Source organism: Egretta garzetta, unplaced genomic scaffold (genome assembly GCF_000687185.1).
Source record: "Egretta garzetta isolate BGI_Z169 unplaced genomic scaffold, ASM68718v1 scaffold447, whole genome shotgun sequence".
Taxonomy (NCBI): domain Eukaryota; kingdom Metazoa; phylum Chordata; class Aves; order Pelecaniformes; family Ardeidae; genus Egretta; species Egretta garzetta.
In genome coordinates this window covers 1,846,206-1,864,184 of record NW_009260397.1, presented here as the reverse complement: position 1 = coordinate 1,864,184, position 17,979 = coordinate 1,846,206, and the positions used below count along the sequence as shown (strand labels likewise).

General features: G+C 36.1%; 1 protein-coding gene across 2 annotated transcripts; it reads right to left on the bottom strand.

The window, feature by feature from the left end:
• Nucleotides 1–17,666, bottom strand: ATP6V0A2 (ATPase H+ transporting V0 subunit a2). Of its 2 annotated transcripts, XM_035898538.1 has the most exons (19): nucleotides 16,436–17,666; nucleotides 14,878–14,975; nucleotides 13,978–14,115; nucleotides 13,353–13,453; nucleotides 12,481–12,607; nucleotides 11,592–11,674; nucleotides 11,135–11,228; nucleotides 10,593–10,805; nucleotides 9,975–10,125; nucleotides 9,081–9,220; nucleotides 7,933–8,090; nucleotides 6,203–6,293; nucleotides 5,786–5,904; nucleotides 5,121–5,331; nucleotides 4,453–4,572; nucleotides 4,181–4,300; nucleotides 2,840–2,957; nucleotides 2,070–2,241; nucleotides 1–1,165 (listed from the first exon to the last, which is right to left on the bottom strand). In XM_035898538.1, the coding sequence occupies exons 1-19, from the start codon at nucleotides 16,449–16,451 to the stop codon at nucleotides 1,063–1,065; spliced, it is 2,373 nt and encodes a 790-aa protein (XP_035754431.1). In that variant the 5' UTR covers nucleotides 16,452–17,666; the 3' UTR covers nucleotides 1–1,062. The 2 variants fall into 2 exon arrangements, with proteins under 2 accessions (XP_035754431.1, XP_035754432.1); XM_035898539.1 differs by lacking the exon at nucleotides 4,453–4,572.
• Between the last annotated feature and the right edge of the window lie 313 nt (nucleotides 17,667–17,979).

Here is a 17,979-nt window from a genome sequence, read left to right as displayed (position 1 = left end):
TCTTACAGCAGAGATGTTAAAACGTTATGGTAATATCCCCATTTTCACACTGATACAAAATAATACAAAAGGACCTCTTTCCGCCTATTCGCTATAAACTTTGGTTCAACATCATGTAACACTGTCTGTATGTCCTTACAGCCAAACAGAAACACGGTCCCTGTGCCAAAGTTATTCCAAGGAGTAGAAACTCAGCCTGGGATCACACTGTAAAAACAGAACCTGGGATAACAATTTCTTGATTCTTTTCTTTGAGTCCTCATCCAGACAGCACAAGACTTTTTCTGAGGCTTTCAGCCATCGAGGTCAGCGTAGGTGATGGGCCGCACACAACTCACCTTGCAGAACAGCGCGGAGCAGAAAGCTCCTCACTACAGGGAAAGAAGAGGGCCAATACTTCCAGTTTCCACTTCTAACCCTGCCTTCTTCCCTAACATTAAATCTTTCAGAAGCCACAGTGCTATTTCAAGTAATAACTCTGGGCAGAACTCAGAATAAACAGTTAAGATTTTCAGTACAATTTTAAATATGGCCAAAAAAAAGCACGTTGCATTGCTATGTATAAATTTACATTTCATAATCCTTCTGGAATAGATACTGAAAACATACATTGCTTCTGTTGCATTGCTGAATTGTTCCCAAAGTCCATGAGAGGGTAGCTTGGTTAAGTACGTGATTAGTAATTAATGTTTAATATGATAAAAAGTCTTTTAGATAACTTAGAAGTAACCATTCAAGAAAATAAGCAGCCTCAACAACAAAAAAAACACACCTACACTGGTTTTAGGACAAGCAGTAACAATTTTTTTTTTTTTAAAGAATAAAATTAATTTACAACATTAGTTTATCAAGAAAAATGTACATTTTATATCTGTATACTTTACAAGATGCTCCAAATTGGCTATGTATTTCTATGGGAGGTATATGTTACAGAATTATTTGGCTGCATTATAAGGCAAGAAGTGAAAAACACTTTGTCCTACAGGAAACCATTCACAGGTGAGATCCAATCACATGATTATTTGCAGACAATTCCAAACATTTCTGCTGACAGCAACCAAACTATGCCGTATCATCTTTATTAAAATGTAAAGAAATGTGCTTAAAAGAGAAAGGTGTAAACTTGTATCCTCCACCAGAGTAGAATTTGTTCTGAAATTCCACCCTGAAACGAGACAAAACAAGCCCAGAATGTGTATATTAATCCAAAATGACCAGCTGTTGAGATAGAACTGTGCAACATAAGAGGCTGAACAAAGCCAATCCTAATCCTGTCACTTACACTTTCTGTGCGGCTATTTAACCCTCCTATCACAGTCCCAGGCAAATTTCATTTTTCTCAAGCCCAAGCACACTGACATCATGCTGTAACGGCTCATTTCTCACTTCTGCCTAATTTGTTTTTGAGTTAGTGGTAGCTAATTGTTTTGCAAATATACAATATCATGAGGACAATGCTCTGTAATGCATATAGCTCTGCCTCGTGTTTATATACTATATGCCTGCTTTTTCTTATACTGTAAATTTCATGAGGTTTCACACTAAATATTCTCTGAATCCACTCAAACATGCAGAGCTCATGATATTAAGACTAAGAAAGCATTAAAATACTTAAGGGTCAGCAGCCCGGCTTCAGCAAAAGTTTTGCTCACTAATCTAAATGTTCTGTTGAACCAAAAAAACAGACTGAAGCCATTCAGTCATATAACCAGACTGAAATTAAAAATACTTATCCACGTTACTAATATTCTACAGTAGGAAGAGCTGCAATACTATAAATCAAATGTACTCAATAGTTTGTCAACTCTGAACATGGTAGAGGTTAATATGCATTACAAGCCAATATAATATTTGAATTTACTGAAAATATTCCAAAGGAACAATCCCATTCAACTAACAAGCCATTTATTTAATGTGATTGGATAAATCTATTACAGTAGCATTAGGATGTTGAATTTTACACTTTTCTTTTTAATAAAGGCACCTAACATTTTGACACAAAAATTCCTCTTAAACAAACCAGTATATGCTGAAGTGGTACAAAGGAAAAATGAAGAGTTAAAACTTACCAGTGAAGTCGTATAGCATGGAGAAAAGCAGAAAGCCCCTCCATGACCAAAAGAATAAAAACTGTTAGCACAGCAAAAAAGGCTAGAACAGGGACCAGCAGTAAGACACCATAGGTTGTATCCACACGAAGGCCCACTCTCATCACCATTTGCCATAGAACTTCTGATAACTCTATTAAAAAAAAAAAGTTTTCATAATTAATGTTGATACTGCATACATTCACCTGTGAGCTGCTCTAAGTGACCTGTACTCTGTTTAAACAGTATCACAGGATCTACTGGACATAGGAACTCTAAATAACCTCCAGTTAGTTGCTCCCCTCTGCCTCCCCCAAAATACTTAAAAGTAAATCTCAGTTTCAAGATCTACTGATGTCAACATTTTACACCATGACACTAAGACTTGCACCTAAGTACCTTCCAAACTGGTCATCAACAGAAAATCAGAAATGGCACCGTGACTACCGATGCACTATTTTGTGAGGTAACACTGTGCTCAGATAACCAGCCTCTTTACAACACAGAGCAATCAATGAAAAAAATTACTAGATTCCAGATAACAGGTCACAATTTTAGTTTGGGGACTTTCCATAGATCATGATTAGTTTAAACAGGGAATTTTTTTACACTAAGAGAATGATAATTTCATAGTAGTATCACCGCAACAGGCCAGCCCCCCTCTAACCAGCAGTAAAAACCAAGACTGATGAAAAAAAAAAATCCAACCAACCAAAAAAAAAAAAAAAAACCAAAAAAAAAACCCCACTTACGTGCATGAGCAAGACTTAATGCCCAGAGTCTCAGATATGAGGCTGTATTAGAAATACATCCTAGGCAATATTCAATGGTATGAATTGCTTGATTCATAAAAATATCTGCAAAATTAAGCTAAAATACAAAAATACATTTGTATCCATTTAAACAACATAGTACAGCACAAAAGAACAAAAACATTCATCTGCAGAGCTTAAGATAAATGGAAGAAAAATTCCATTAAGGTAATAAATTGATTTCATATCAAGTAATAAAAGATCTGCCATATTTAAGATCCTTATTACAGAGACAACATTAAAAAAAAAACAGATGCTATAATTTTCTAGTTAGTTCCCCCAATTATTTTGCTGATAGATAAAAATTAATGCAATTTATGTTTTCCACAAGGAATATGATCTAATACTTGAAAACTCTAAGTAGTAAAACGAGTCATGGTTTTAATTCCCATTCTATTGATGTCAGAAGTTTACAATGTGAATTTTTGCATCTTTAAAACCAGGATTAATTATTAGTAATGCTAGTGATAGAAAAGTAACTACATTAATACTTCAAACTCTAACTATACGTACTGTTGCTAACAAAGAGTTCCAAGACCAGTATTACTGCAAGTTTCAACACTTAATTTGCATGGACCTATGACATGTTTTATTTAAGAAAACAATTATTGTATTTTCTATACATAAGAAACAAGAGTCTACTACTCGAGCAAAGCAAGTACTATACATAGTCTGCACACTGGGGAATTGAAGCACTTTTGTGTCTTTCAATTCACAGGAAACCAGTGGAATTGGTCAAGACCTTTAAAAACTAGGCCAAACTAAACAGCCGCAATAGCTGGGGACTAGGAATGCAGCTCATGTCTCCCAACCCCCCTCAGCAATAATCCTCATCACAAGATGTAATTTGCAGACATAGAAAGACTTTTGTCTGGATGAAAAGCCAAGAGTAATTAACAGGAAGCTGGGCAGTCGTCATCTTGCCTTAATTTTAAGAATCCATAAAACCATACAAAACCCAGGATTTTTATCCCACTCTTCAGTTTAAGAAAAACTATAGTCTTAGATGCAAAGTCTATAGATGCAAATAAAGCACTATTCCTGTTCTCCACTACAGACAGATTGTAGTTTACTGTAACAATCAGAATACATCAAGAAATAATGATAAAATAGCAACAAATAAAAATAAGTAAACTGCATTCAGGCATCAAGGTCCTTGTAAAGGTTCAGCTGATTTTCTTGAAAACTTCCAGGGACCCAGCATACAGGTTATCTTCTTGATCTTCCACTTCTAATTTGCTTTTAAGGACATAGAAATTAGAGATTAAGTAAAAACATTACCTCTTCTCCATCCTCCTCTCGGTGCCCACTGTCTGAATGACTGCTTCCTTCTTCTACATCATGAGTTCTCAGCAGAGAAAGTTCTTCTTCACTTTCTTTTCGAATTAGCTTGTAGCCACTCTGCAAAATGAAAACATATTGTGTCTTTAAGTGGACTGCCAGTGTCATTTTTAAAATGTATTTAAAGTAGTTGCAAGCAAAGGCAAAAACAGAGCTAGAGGAACGAAGCATAGCTTCTTCTACGCTGAAGAAACGTGTGTCTCAATACTTACCCTGTACATCCTAATGCCTCGGCCTCCACTGTGCAACCAATATAAATAAAGTGGTTTACCAAAAAGCATTACAGGAACAGAAAGAAAAGCAATACTAAGTAAAAACCTCTGTAGAGCAACCTGTTGGGGGGGGAAAGAAAGAAAATGAGATTAGATCACAGAGTCAAAGATAAGAAAAGCCTTCCCGTTTTCTTTTAAAGGCCTGTTTAAGAATAAGAAAAGTACTACTGATTTGAGTGGGCATGTGCTCCAAATTGAACACGCACATTATTTTACTTAATCAGGCCCTTAAACTGGGTTACAGACATCCAGCATCTTCAGGACTGGGTTCTAAATCAAGGCATCAGTGATACTCAGTTTAGTACGATTATTTACAGGACATAGAAAAGCATCAAAATGACAAGCGTGAGAATCTGTTCTCTAGCCTTAATTTTAACCTGGGAGATTTTGTTCTAGAAACAGGTATTTTCACAAGTCACTATGTAAAATCTTACAACCAATTAAAGAGTAAATATGCTATTTCATCATGATGTCTATAAAATTTGTCCTTAGTCTGATACATTCCCCTTCCTAGGGGAACACTCAGCCATCAGCCTTTCAAGATTGGTAAAGTGTTATTTGCATAGGGAACAATAGGATGATCAGAAGCTTGTAAGGACCCTACTAACCTGCCCGGTGTAGAAGACCTCCGTTTCACCACCAGTAAACAGGAACATGTTAATAAACTGAATCAGAATACTAGGAGCAGATGTGGAGTCCTCTGCAGAGTACGCTAACCATTTAAAGAAGATCATAAACACAAGGTAGCCAAAGATGCACATCATGAATAAAAGTTCAGGAAGAAAAACCAAATAAATATTATACTTCTTCTTGAAATGCCTGAAAGATAAAAATGGGGAAAAAAAAAGAAAAATAAGTTTTACAAAGAAAGGTCAAATACATGCCCCAAACACATTTTTAATAAAAAAGAACAGTACCCAGCACTTCTAAAGAGCAAGACTGAAATTAATCCAGAACTGATTTCTTCATATTCAGTAAAATTTTAATCAGATATTTCAGTGGGAATCAAGACCATAAGAGGCATGTATTTCTATTTAGCAACAAGTGAAACAAAATCTTGTATTAATCCCTGTCTTCAGATTTTTTTGGCATAACATTGATCTTATGTATGTGATGGAAGACCTGTTACTGTGGGGTTTTTAAGAACAGCTTTCACAATAACTATTATTCTGTTTCTAGAAACTCATTCCAGTTTCCCTTACAGATTAACTGTTATAATTCAATACTTGACAAAGACTGTAATGTTTATATTATCTTAACATCTTGTACTTACAAGTGGTTAAATACACCCAATACAACTCCAAACGTCATGTGAGTTACTCCAAAAATCACAGACATTTTCATTTTGAAAGAATTTAAAAAACTGAGACGGTTGCTTGCCAAATTCCAGATCTGAAGAAGACAAAAATCACCATTAAAGAACAGTGTAATAGGAGAAGAAGAAAAAAAAAAAAAAAAAAAAAAAAAAATCCTTTCCCTATTAGAGACCAGAATTCTACTTCAAACAGGGATCATAACTGAAACTTGAGCTTCATGAAAAAATAGTTAAATCTTCGACCTGTTAAAGGAAAAGCTCTTTCTGAATGGAGAATGCACGCAGAAATGTATTTTTTCCATAGTATGTTTATCTTCCTAATACACATACCAAAATCTAATTTACAAAAGGATAATTTAAAAGCATAAAACTAACCGGATCAATTCCAAATGGATAAGCTCCATTGTATACACCAGTAACATTTGGATCCAGTGTTAAAAATTGATTATACTTCAGATCCTCAAGACTGCAGAGAAAGAAAAACACAATCAGATCTCACATTGTTTAAACATAGTGACAATATAAACTTCCAGTTCTGCAGGGCACTACTGCTGTTTTCCTTTATTTGACTAGCTCACACCCACTGTCAGTCTTTAAAAGAAGAATGAAAGGATTTCTAAGCACAAAAGGCCTGGCTAGTAAAAACAATACCAAAATTAAAAAGTTCTAGAAATTCAGAGTCTGGCCTTAATTCACACTGTCTGTCTTTGAAAGGAAAGTTTCTGGATTTTATTCCTCACTCCCCTAGAATGGAAAGTTTCATCTTAAAAGCTCACAATTTGCTTTTATATAAAATTCACTATAAAACACACAAAGAATAATTGATATCTTTTTTTTCCCTTTTGCATTTGCATGAGTTTCCACTCTAACTTCATATAGTTTTTAATTAACACAGTACTCACAACCTGTTCACATTTTAACCACAGACAGTCATTTTGATGCTCCTATTTTAAGCCACTTCCTGTTTGTGAGGCAAAATGAGATGCAAGCTGTGAACACTTAAATACCAAAAGGCCATAACACCTCAAAACAATGAGGTTATCCCACTTTGTGAAAAAGTAGGTTTGACGATTCATAGCCTACTTTTTTTTTTTTACTATCAAGAAAAGCTGTGCAAAGAATAATGATTGCTAGGTAATTTATTTTGTTAGTTGTTAATTTCTTAACAGTAGATGCTAATACTGCTTGGCTATTCATTACATAAGCATGATCTAGGACAAATTTCTCCAAAACTAGCCCTCTGTTTTCTATTCCTCTCAAAATCTGATATATGTATTCAGAAACCTCTGCTGGAAAAATACAGTAATTGGAGACAAATTAAAACCATTAGCATAAAGACTAACCATAGCACAGGCAGCAGTGTGCTTTGTATGAATAAAAAGAATACATGAGAAGACAAAGTCCTAGTGCCTTCTGTTAAGTTTTTACAATACTGCTGAAGTCTCCAGCCATTCATAACACCACCTTTGTGAGATGACAAAAAAAGGTGCAAAACACACCTAAGAAGTTTTAGAGACTGAACGAACCCTAGAAATAGCACGTCAAAATTGGATGCAAGTTCTTCCTACCAATAAAAAGATACTATGCCGGCTACAGTTTTTAACCACTAGAAGTTATTAGCTAGCATATAGCATTAGGGTATCACCACAGAATTTGTTCCAGGAGAAGACTGATTGTCATGGATACCAAATGATAATATTCCAGGTGACTGAGGACATGTAAATCCAGTAAAGCAGCACTGATAAATACAAGATGAACTTGATAGATTGACTGAATTAAATATAACCAAATTCTAATAGTGGTTTTGCAAGACATCGTGTTCTCCGTGGATTTCCCAATTTAAGATAATAAGCAATTTGATTTTTTGTCAAAAAAACCTACTACTATTATTAACTATTACCACCCTTTTCATTTTAAGCATAGATGTATCACTTAGCCCTTAGCACACTAGCACTTACTACCTTAACAATTAGATTTTGCTAGATTCCACAATATTTACTTACTATTCTCAATAAAAGGACAGTTAAAAATCAGTTAGCAAAAGGGTTAAACTGTTGCAGGAAGTACATTTTTAATGGTATAGCAAACAGAGGCATGCTACTCACCTCCAAACCTTCTGTTCAAACATTGCTGAAACATTCCATCCAGAACCAAATATATTTAACGACTTTGAAAAACAGTCATTATAGATCAATCCAGTGTATACAGAAAACAGGCCCATTAGTAAAATAACATATCGGCCTTCAAATAACATTTTCATTATCTGTAAGTATTGGAAAAAAGAAAAAATAGAGAACATCATCTGCTATATGAACAATCATTATCTAAGACATTTCTAAGAGAAACACATTTTTAGCCATACCAAGACTTCTAAGAACTAAACATTCTTGTGAATAGTCATTAAGGAATATCAAGAAACCTACAGCCAACTGAGATGTAACACGGAGAATTTTGCTTGAAGCATATGAATATGCAATTTACAAATGGCAGTCACCAAACTGGTGCACTTTATCTCCCCAAATTCACAGCTTTATGGCTAGTGATTTATATGCAAAGGTTTATATGCATTAGGAAATAGAGCTAGCAGCAAGAAGTATTATTCTGAAAGACAATTGTGGTTTAAATTGAATGCAGAGATTTGAAGCGCCCATGCACGCTCCCATCACACAAACCAAGACTTTACTCATTGGCATCACTACACTAAGGAACAGTCTTTTTAAACCACATTTCCTTCCCAGGCCTAGTTTTCAAGAAGGTAGTAATTTGCAGCCATTCTTGATTAAACATAATTCCAATGAGAGATAAACTTGTTCCTGCATTCCAACCCCGTATCATTAAAAAAAAAAATCAGTTAAAATTAAGTTTAATAAATTTCAAACTACAACTCCTTTTAGATGGAATTTGAAAAATCATTTTCTCCTCACATTAGTCACTGTAACCACATTCTGTAACAGACACACACATCACTAAGGAGCCCTAGCGGAAGGAAAGACGAGCCCAACAGTATCAACTAATTTTTCTCAGCCTTTCATTCCAACTTGATTATTTCTGCCCTTTCAAAAAAAAGTGAATAGTTTGTTAAGATATCACATTAAACTCAAGGAATATGGCAACTTTAAACACAGAAAATCCTGAAACAAAGGGAAAAAAAACCCCAGTCTAATACACGTGCAATAAATAGTACTTTTCAGAAACATGGTAACTATTCAATTGCTTGCTGGATGGGGAGTAAGTTATTTGTAATTCCTTTTACCTCATCTTGTGATCTTTGTAATCTAGGGTGGTTTTCATACAATATGGTCAGGAGTGCAAATATGAACATTAGCAGACCGTGCCCAAAGTCTCCAAACATAACCGCAAACAAGAAGGGAAAAGTGATGATGGTATAGAGAGCTGAAATAACATAACAGATTTCAGACACACAGCACAATAGATGATGTCACTATCAATTAAGCCAAACCAATTCAACTACTTTAACCTCTCAAACAATTTTCAGCTTTAAGTTTGAAAGACATTTCACCCCCTGCTAACAGACTTTTCACACACACACTATAAATTTTCCTCAGTTTAAAGCTTGCTTATGTATATGCCTTAGTAGTGACAACTCTGCAGTTAAGCATTAGCTGACAATTCTGAGGATAGTAATACAAGCCCTGGAAATAAAAACCAAACAAACAGTTCCTCCTCTGTGGGTATTTTGGCTCTGTACTGTAATGAATATTCTCCTATAGAGAACGACATAGTCAACATAGCTGCAAAAATACATAAAGACATTAAACTAACTGGGTTATACAAGAAGCTAGATTTTTTTCAACTGAGGAGCTCCACACTTCAGTAAGATCAATAGCCATTACCAGAGTTTTCTTTTTTGTCCTAAATAACTTATCTTATCCAAGGTAAAGAATATAAAGAAACGTTATACAGCTCTTATCAGTGTCTTTAATGCTAAAATACCTCAGCAAAATCAAATCCCATCTTACTCCTTGGAGCTCCATTTGTACTTTTGATGAGCTACTGAAATTTTAAATCAGCTACTAATAAGCAGTGTGGTTGCCACCATTTTGTCCAATTCAGCAAGGTATTTAACATGTGACAAGGCAAGCAGTAACGACAGCACAGCTCACAGTTCAGATTTGAGAGGACCAACCTGGATTAACTTCCCCATAGTTTCCAACTCCATAAGCATCAACGATGTTTTGGAACCCTGAGGTGAATTTATTGGTACGTATTAAAGTTGGAGGAGGTTGTGTTGTTGGGATGGTATTCATGAATGAAGAAATTGCAGCTCCACTCTTCCTCTAGTTGCAGGCAGAAAGAAGATACTTTTATATAAAAACTCAGTTGATGTTCAATCTAATCATAGTGAAAACACTTTCTCTATCAGCAGTTTCTGAATCTTTATTTTATATGAAATACCAAATGAGAATCAGTCAATTTTATAAAACAAAGATTTGTTACTAAAAATTCCCTCTTGTAAAACAAAAAGATGGAGCTGCACTCAACACAACTAACACAAGGAAATTAGCACCTTCTACTTGACTGCAAATGGCACTGTGAGCCCAATCAGACTTGGGTCCGCCACAGAAGTTCTTATTCAAAAAAACCAACCAACCCACCCAACACTATATAAAGGCTCTGCTAATAAAGAAATCTGTTTATATGAGTTCAGAGACCCAGACCTTCCTGTGCCTGCTTTTAACCTATTGTAAATAAGTCTGCATAGGTAGTTCAAGACAAAGGCTTTAACATCAGTGAGCTGACTTACTGAACCTTCCTCCAACGCATGGCGCAAATTCTGCAGATCAGCCACCGGACACCAAACCTCAGCGATTAAACATTTATTTGTGACATCAAAACTACACAGGTTGAGTACATGATAAATGGCTTTCATCTTCTTCACTTGGATAACCCATGTATAGATGGATTCAGATGCTTTGCACAAGACTTGGCGTAAGTAATCCTCAGTTTTATGCAGCACCTTTCTCCAAGAAAAAAACAAAAATATTTCATTGAAAATGAACAGTGGTTACGTTAACCACAGTAGGAGCACTCAGTATTTGTCCAATGCTGGATCACATTTGTAGGAAGCCACACTAACCACCGGTTAAAACAAAAGGCAATGCCAGAGTGCCCTGAAGTTTAATAGATGCATACAACACGAGACTAGGGACACGACATACAGTCATGTTCGGATCCAAAGCTCTATGTATTTTAGAAACGTATTAATGTATTTAATGCTGTGATTCACAAAAAGATTTCCTATGGTGTTAAATAACTACAGCAAAGGGAATACTGTTATTTACTCACAGTATGAAGGTCCTGAATACGAACATTCAGTCCTTCAACAACTGCCTTGCGCTCCTCCATGGTATTTGGATAGGGATACACATGACAGTGATAGCTACAGAAAAACAGAAGTTTGTGTTAAATAGCGAAACTAAAACAAAACAAATCGCTCAACCATGCCCTAGTCAAATCTGCAACACACCATTTAATAACCACTGAATAGATTCAACTGAGAGAGACAGTATTTTGCCTGTACTTAATAAGGACTGCAGATAAAATGACTCATACATTTATTTGTACATTGCATAATTATAAAGCTAGATGCAAGGGGGGGACAGGGACGACACAAATTTAATTTCAAAAACCTTGCTTAAAAATGAACATTTAAAAGGAAGGGGAACAGGAGGGAAACTGACAAGAAAATATAACCCAGGTATAAAAAAATCATATATATATATATATTAGTTTTACTTCTTACCAATCACAAATCTTCTTAACTTTCTGGCCAATTTGTTCACCCCAATAGGACACTAAAAAAACAAACCATTTTGTGGTTTCGCCCTAAAAAAACCAAAAAAGTTAAGCTGATGAAGTTTGTTTTTAACCAACAACTCCACTGCAATATAATCACAGAGCAAAATAACACATTTGAATAATTAGAAAAAGCTGTGTTAGTAGCATCAACCTTCCACAATTTTAGTGAAGATCTAAAAATAAAATTCAAGTGTGCCAATATCTCTCTTTTTTGGTATATTAGAGAAAAACAGAAAAATATTTTAGGAAAAATAAGAGATTGATTATATTTTACCATCTCAGAATTATTACTAACAAAAAAAGTCTTAAAAAAATAAAAATGTTACGAATTAGAATCAAAGCAAAATTTAAAACTGACAGATTAGGCAGCCATAATTGCTGATTTACAAAAGTGAATTTTGTAAGTTCAGAGACAAAACTTAATAGAAGACCAACTGTGCTCCAGACTTTTTTTTCCTTAACTACCGAATGGACATATAAAATTACCATTAAAAGGTAATGCACTGTACAGACCTAGTTAATAAATATCCAAGCAGCCATTTATGCCTCATATTTTGATCAAGGAAGCCAATCATAAAATCACTACTATTCCACAATGAAGTTCTGCACTCATCAAGCTGAACCATGGTTAAATAATTGCCGCTCCTATAGTTATGGTGGCACCAAGACCTCTAATTTTAAAGTCTTACAAGTTCTAATACTTTAAAATAGTTTTCCCTCCAAGGGCACTGGGAAATCATTTATATTCATTGCAGGCAGACCTGAGCAGAAATTCTTCCAAGTCTTATAAAAAGTAGAAACAAAATAAACTGATAGTTACAATGTTTACTCACTGTATCTGGATCTTCCAGACATTCATCCAACTCTGCATAGGTAAGAATAGTATATCCTTTACAGACTCTCCACAGCATTTTTTCAAATGCTTCAACTTTTGCTATGTGAACTAACCCAGATATGAATCTATGGAAAAAGAAAAAAATTTAAAATAAGCTAAACTCCACATGAAAAATTAAAAACTCAGAGTACATCATCACTCAAGATCACATAGGTCACAATAATTTAACATCTCCCATCTCTATAGAGAAGGAAGCGTCACCCTAAACAGGAAGTAACCGGTATATAAAATAGACTCCATTTCTGTTTGGAAAACAAATGGACTGTAGGCCAGAGCGCACAATTAGAATCGTATTTGACATCGTTTCTTTCTGTGATAGTAAGGTTCTTAATTTTTTTGCTTGGTAAGATACCCTCTCACAACAGTGTTGTAGAGCATGGTATCCATACATAATTTTAAAGGCAAGTAGGCAATACCATTAATAATACTACAACTGATATTGCCAAGTGATTAAAACACTGTGTTTATCCTAGAAAAACAGAGTAGAAGAAAGTACTGATTTTAGGTATTTTAGATTTTTCTAGATTTTTAGATATTTTCCTTAACAGACATACTTGGTTTGATGGAAGTATTGTTGCAGTTTTTTTGGTGCTGCCCTACTTGTCTCTTCAAAGAATACAATTTTGTTACAAAAGTACATTTGGGCCAGACTCCTATCCTGTCTAAAACTGTTTGGCTCATCTGAAATCACTACAGTCACACTACATTCCCTCTCTTAAGAAAACAGCCCGTTATTTACAGGAGCTCATCAAGCAGTTTTGAAACAGCACACACTGACAACCTGCCAGACGGGGACTGAACCATACCTACCCCAGCTTGGCACCCAATCTGTGCATACAGTTGTAATCCACTAACGGCTCGTTTTCCACAGATGGAAATTCTTCATAATTTGCATGTAAATGGGATTCATACTAGCAAATAAAAGAAAGATAATTTATAGCTTTCAGGAAAAAAAATATTTTATTATTCTAAAGAAGAAAAGCTAATTAAGGAATTTATTTCAATAAAAATATAAAACACTTTCCTGTGTTCGATTCAGACAACAGAAAGATCTTAGGATCTCAGGTGCACTGCTCTCGGCAATTATAGTCAGTCTTGCAAAGGCTACATGGCAAATTTCTTAGCACAATTTACACATCAAAATAACACAAATACACCTCCATTTTCAGTTGGCATCAGTAATAATATTCAAACAATTAAATGGAGAAATCACAAAGCTCCTCTAAGTTCAGGGCTGCATTTTGCTATGTATATGAACACAGCCTAGCACAAGGGGTTGCCAGCCAGGTTTTCTAGGTACTGAGCATAAATAATAACAAACAACATACAGTGCTGTAAAGCCCGACACCAAATCACACACTTAACTGAACTACTAACAGTGTGCCACAAAAACAGCCCATGACACACAATCATCACCAGACAACATAAGCAGTACCTCAGCTGTTCTCCTGACAAATCTTTGCGTGACCTCTAACATGCACGTGTATTCCGTCAGTTCAAGCAGGTTTTTCCTCAACTTTTCTTTGTTTTTAGTTACTTCCCTCAATTCTGTCTCCAGCTTCTGCAACTGTTCCTAAGACATGGAGAAAAAATTACACAGAATCAGTTATACTGTTTTGGAAATCACGGGATGATGAATTTTAAGCACATATTAATCTGCTGCAATGATGGGAGTTTCCCCAATTTCTTAATTAACTTAAGCTCCATAGCTTTTATTCCTCAGCCTGCTAAAGATTGCTTTGTACTGAATGCAGTTGATCCTCCACTGGCATCTGTTAAGTCTGCTGTTCTGACCCTAATTTGCGTCCAAGCTAAGTAATGCAGACTTGGTATTAGAACTTCAGAGAGTACAAGGTGCAAAATGCTTATCTATTCTATTAATAGAATTACAGCAAAACAGAATGTCATTCAAAATTATATCTGCATTTTACAAGCTTCTACTTCTAACATAATACCAGAAAAAGCATTCAGAGAAAATAGCACCATGTTTTGCTATGCAACCAGCACTGGAACCTGCAGAGCCTTGGGCATATAAAACTCCCACTCACCCTGGATTTTAGATACACGAAAACAGCCTTAGCTAAGTCCCAAAGCAATAAATGAGGCTGAAGGACTACATCGACAGACAACAATTTGCCTGGAACAGTGTAATATGCCAAACCATCAAAATTAAAAAAAAAATTTAAAAAAAGACAAAACCAAAAGCAAAGGCTTCTGCTACCCCTGCCACACCCCTATAACTTCAGTCCTAAGTAATAAGATAGTAAGTAATTAAGTTTGAAATACAGTTCCAAGATCCAGAGCTACACCTTTGGTAGTGGTGTGGAAAAGTTACCTGGATTTCTAAAATGTGTTTCAGCAAGGGAGCAGGAGGAGCAACATCTCCTTCAGGAAGTGGAATATCCGCTTTTTTAATTTCTTGTACTAAATATCCTGGAGTGAGAAGAAAAACAGAATCAGAAAGGGAACGGTATTACCTTATACTTCCTAGAATACTGCATAGTTGACCTTCAGCTGTTACTGATGGTGCTGATCACACTGCAGCATCAGGCCCTAGCTATTTTATCCGTTTTAGCAACACCACACACACTGGAGTCTTCAAAAAGTATGCAAGGAAAGGGTGAGGACTAGTCCATCCAGGGAAGAAAAAAAAAAAAAAAAAAAAAAAGAGGGGTTTATGGAGTGCTAGGAATAAAATACACAGAACATTTCTGTCTTGGAAGTTTGAGGAAGTAAATTATCTTCAGAGTCCTGTGACTAAAATTTTCCAACCACAAGTACTTTTTAAGAAGCTTTTAACATTTCATAACATCTCTTTGCTGCTGCAAGATATCACTTTCTGCTAATCATGCCACCTGCCAAAAATTGATATTCTGCTCATTGACCCATGTTTGGAATAAAAAAGTGTTCAAACAAGGTGACTTAAGCAACCTTGACAACAAATGCAACTCATGCTGGGCAGGGAGATTGCCGAAATAGCTACTGGGATGGTTTGGCATGACCAGCACATGCCTCTGATGAGAGATTCCAATAAAAAGAATCCTTCATTGGTAACTTTTCCTCAGGATACATTGAAGAAATCTGTATCTTGGTTGTAATGCTCTACATACTCTTCTCTATTCATTAACTACCATGTGAATACAATTATTAATAACTTGAGTTATTTTTGAGGGTGCTTGGAAGTTCAACAGCACTGAGTTACATAACATGAAAAACAGTTTATCTTATAGTCACAGAAATATTCAAAGTAAAGCTCCATTTTCCTTGCAGATTTTTAAGCAGTCAATACTGAAATGGTCTCAATTATTTATCAGCAACAAATTAGCAACTCTTCTTCACCTCTGAGTTTAAAAAAAACCCAACCTATGTTTAGCACATACATGTTGTAGTCTAAATAAATTTTTCAGCTCACAAAACCAACAAACCAAGGTCAGTGGTTAAATACTGGAACAGGTTGCCCAGAGAGGTTGTGGAGACTCCACAGGCAAAAATCCTACTGGATACAGTCCTGGACAACTGGCTCTAGCTGCCCCCGCTGGAGCTGGAGGTTGAGCTAGGTGATCTCAAGAGGTCCTCTCCGAACTAAACAACTCTGTGATACACTCAAAACTGCTGCCGCATATCAACACAAATTAAGGAATACATTTGTACGTTCTGACACAATTCAGTGCTACAGTCAAGTCATCTCCGGCTCCCAAAATCTACATAAAGACATGTTTTGTATTTTTTTCATACAAACAAAAATTTTGTAAGATTCTACAGCATTCAGATCATACAAGACTGGGAAGATTAAAAAAATCTGTAGCTAAAACCTCCACTGTAGTTCTTCTCTAGCAATGTAAAATTTAATAATACCACAGATGAGAAAGGGTAGGCATGAAAGTAAAGCTCACCAAGTATTCTTTCCATTTCTTCACACTTCTTTACTTCATTCACAAATTTTCTCTGAAATACACTTACATTTGGGTTAAGCTGAAGGAGAAGAACAAAATGCTTATTAGGTATTTAAAACAGCAGGCACCCCTAAAAAACCACAGCTATTTCTGTGACTTCATGGAAACCATTTTCCATATATTCTACATGCTCTCTTTCTACAAAGTGCTTTTCGGCTACAAAGGTATGAAAACCTAAAAGGATTAAAAAGTCTTCAAATAGCAAGGTTGGTTTTATTAAAGCTGCATCATCAATGCCTTTTGCTAGTTTTACTCGAATAACAAAATAACTAGATCTACCAGAGAAACCATTCCTAATCTCATTCCTAGAGTTTTAAAATACTGCTTAAGAACTTCAAATTCACAAACAAACCTTTCTACAAGCAAATTTCTGCAATGGATTTCCACAGAATCCATTTGAAATGTTAAGGTTCGAAAGAATCTTTTTACATACATCCCCATATTGTGAGTGTGCAATGTCTCTCACTACTTATTCAGCTTTTCAATCAGACCCACTAATATGGTATTTCTGGAACAAATGGTGTGTCAGATACCTAGAACAGCATCAATGTGTTAAATGTAACAACCCATGTAGTGATTCTTATAGATTTGTCTCCTACTACCTACTGTATTTACTAATTAGATGTTAATTTAAGTTCTCCCAGCTTTCTTTGCAAAGATTTTGCAACCTGCATTTCTGAAGAATGCTTGGAAGAAATTCCAACGTCTCAGTCAGCAAGCAAAGATCATATAATTACGATGAGACAATGCAGAAACAAGGTTAATTATTACCCAACCCAATTATATGTTAGTCAGGCATGCAGTTTCCTCCAAGGTGAATTGCTCCTCCAGGAACAGACATGTTTTACAGAGCAGCAGTCTGCAGTGAAATAAGGCTACAGAACAGCCAAGATGTTTCTATCGATCTGTCAACAGGGTGGACATATCTATTAGCTGCGCACATACACTCAGACTAAAGCCAGTGTGGCTTGAGGTGTGTAATGGGCTGTCCCACGGGATCCTACTGCAAAAAAAACCCCCCAAGTTTAAACTGTTTCTGAGAGAGGCAGGATACAGTCATCCCAAAACACCACCCCCCCAGCAGAGTGTCGGGGAGGCAGGGGGCTCCACCGTGACTTGCCACCACCCGATCTCGCTTTCAGGCAAATGCGATATAGAGATCAGCCATACATCTGCAAGCCGGAGTCGGGGAAAGAAGACAGAAAAGCGGTAAAACCCCCCAAGTTTAAACTGTTTCTGAGAGAGGCAGGATACAGTCATCCCAAAACACCACCCCCCCAGCAGAGTGTCGGGGAGGCAGGGGGCTCCACCGTGACTTGCCACCACCCGATCTCGCTTTCAGGCAAATGCGATATAGAGATCAGCCATACATCTGCAAGCCGGAGTCGGGGAAAGAAGACAGAAAAGCGGTCCTGGAGTCTTTTTACATCGCACTATCGGAATGAAACCCACACACTCCCGACGGCGACTGCTCTGCCCGGCTC

Excerpts from the sequence above, each read along its gene's own strand:
- ATP6V0A2 (XM_035898538.1), bottom strand. Across the intron at positions 5,332-5,785 it reads TTGGGTGTATTTAACCACTT|GCATTTCAAGAAGAAGTATA; the intron begins GTAAGTACAAGA and ends TTTATCTTTCAG. Across the intron at positions 1,166-2,069 it reads CATGCTATACGACTTCACTG|GGTGGAATTTCAGAACAAAT; the intron begins GTAAGTTTTAAC and ends GTCTCGTTTCAG.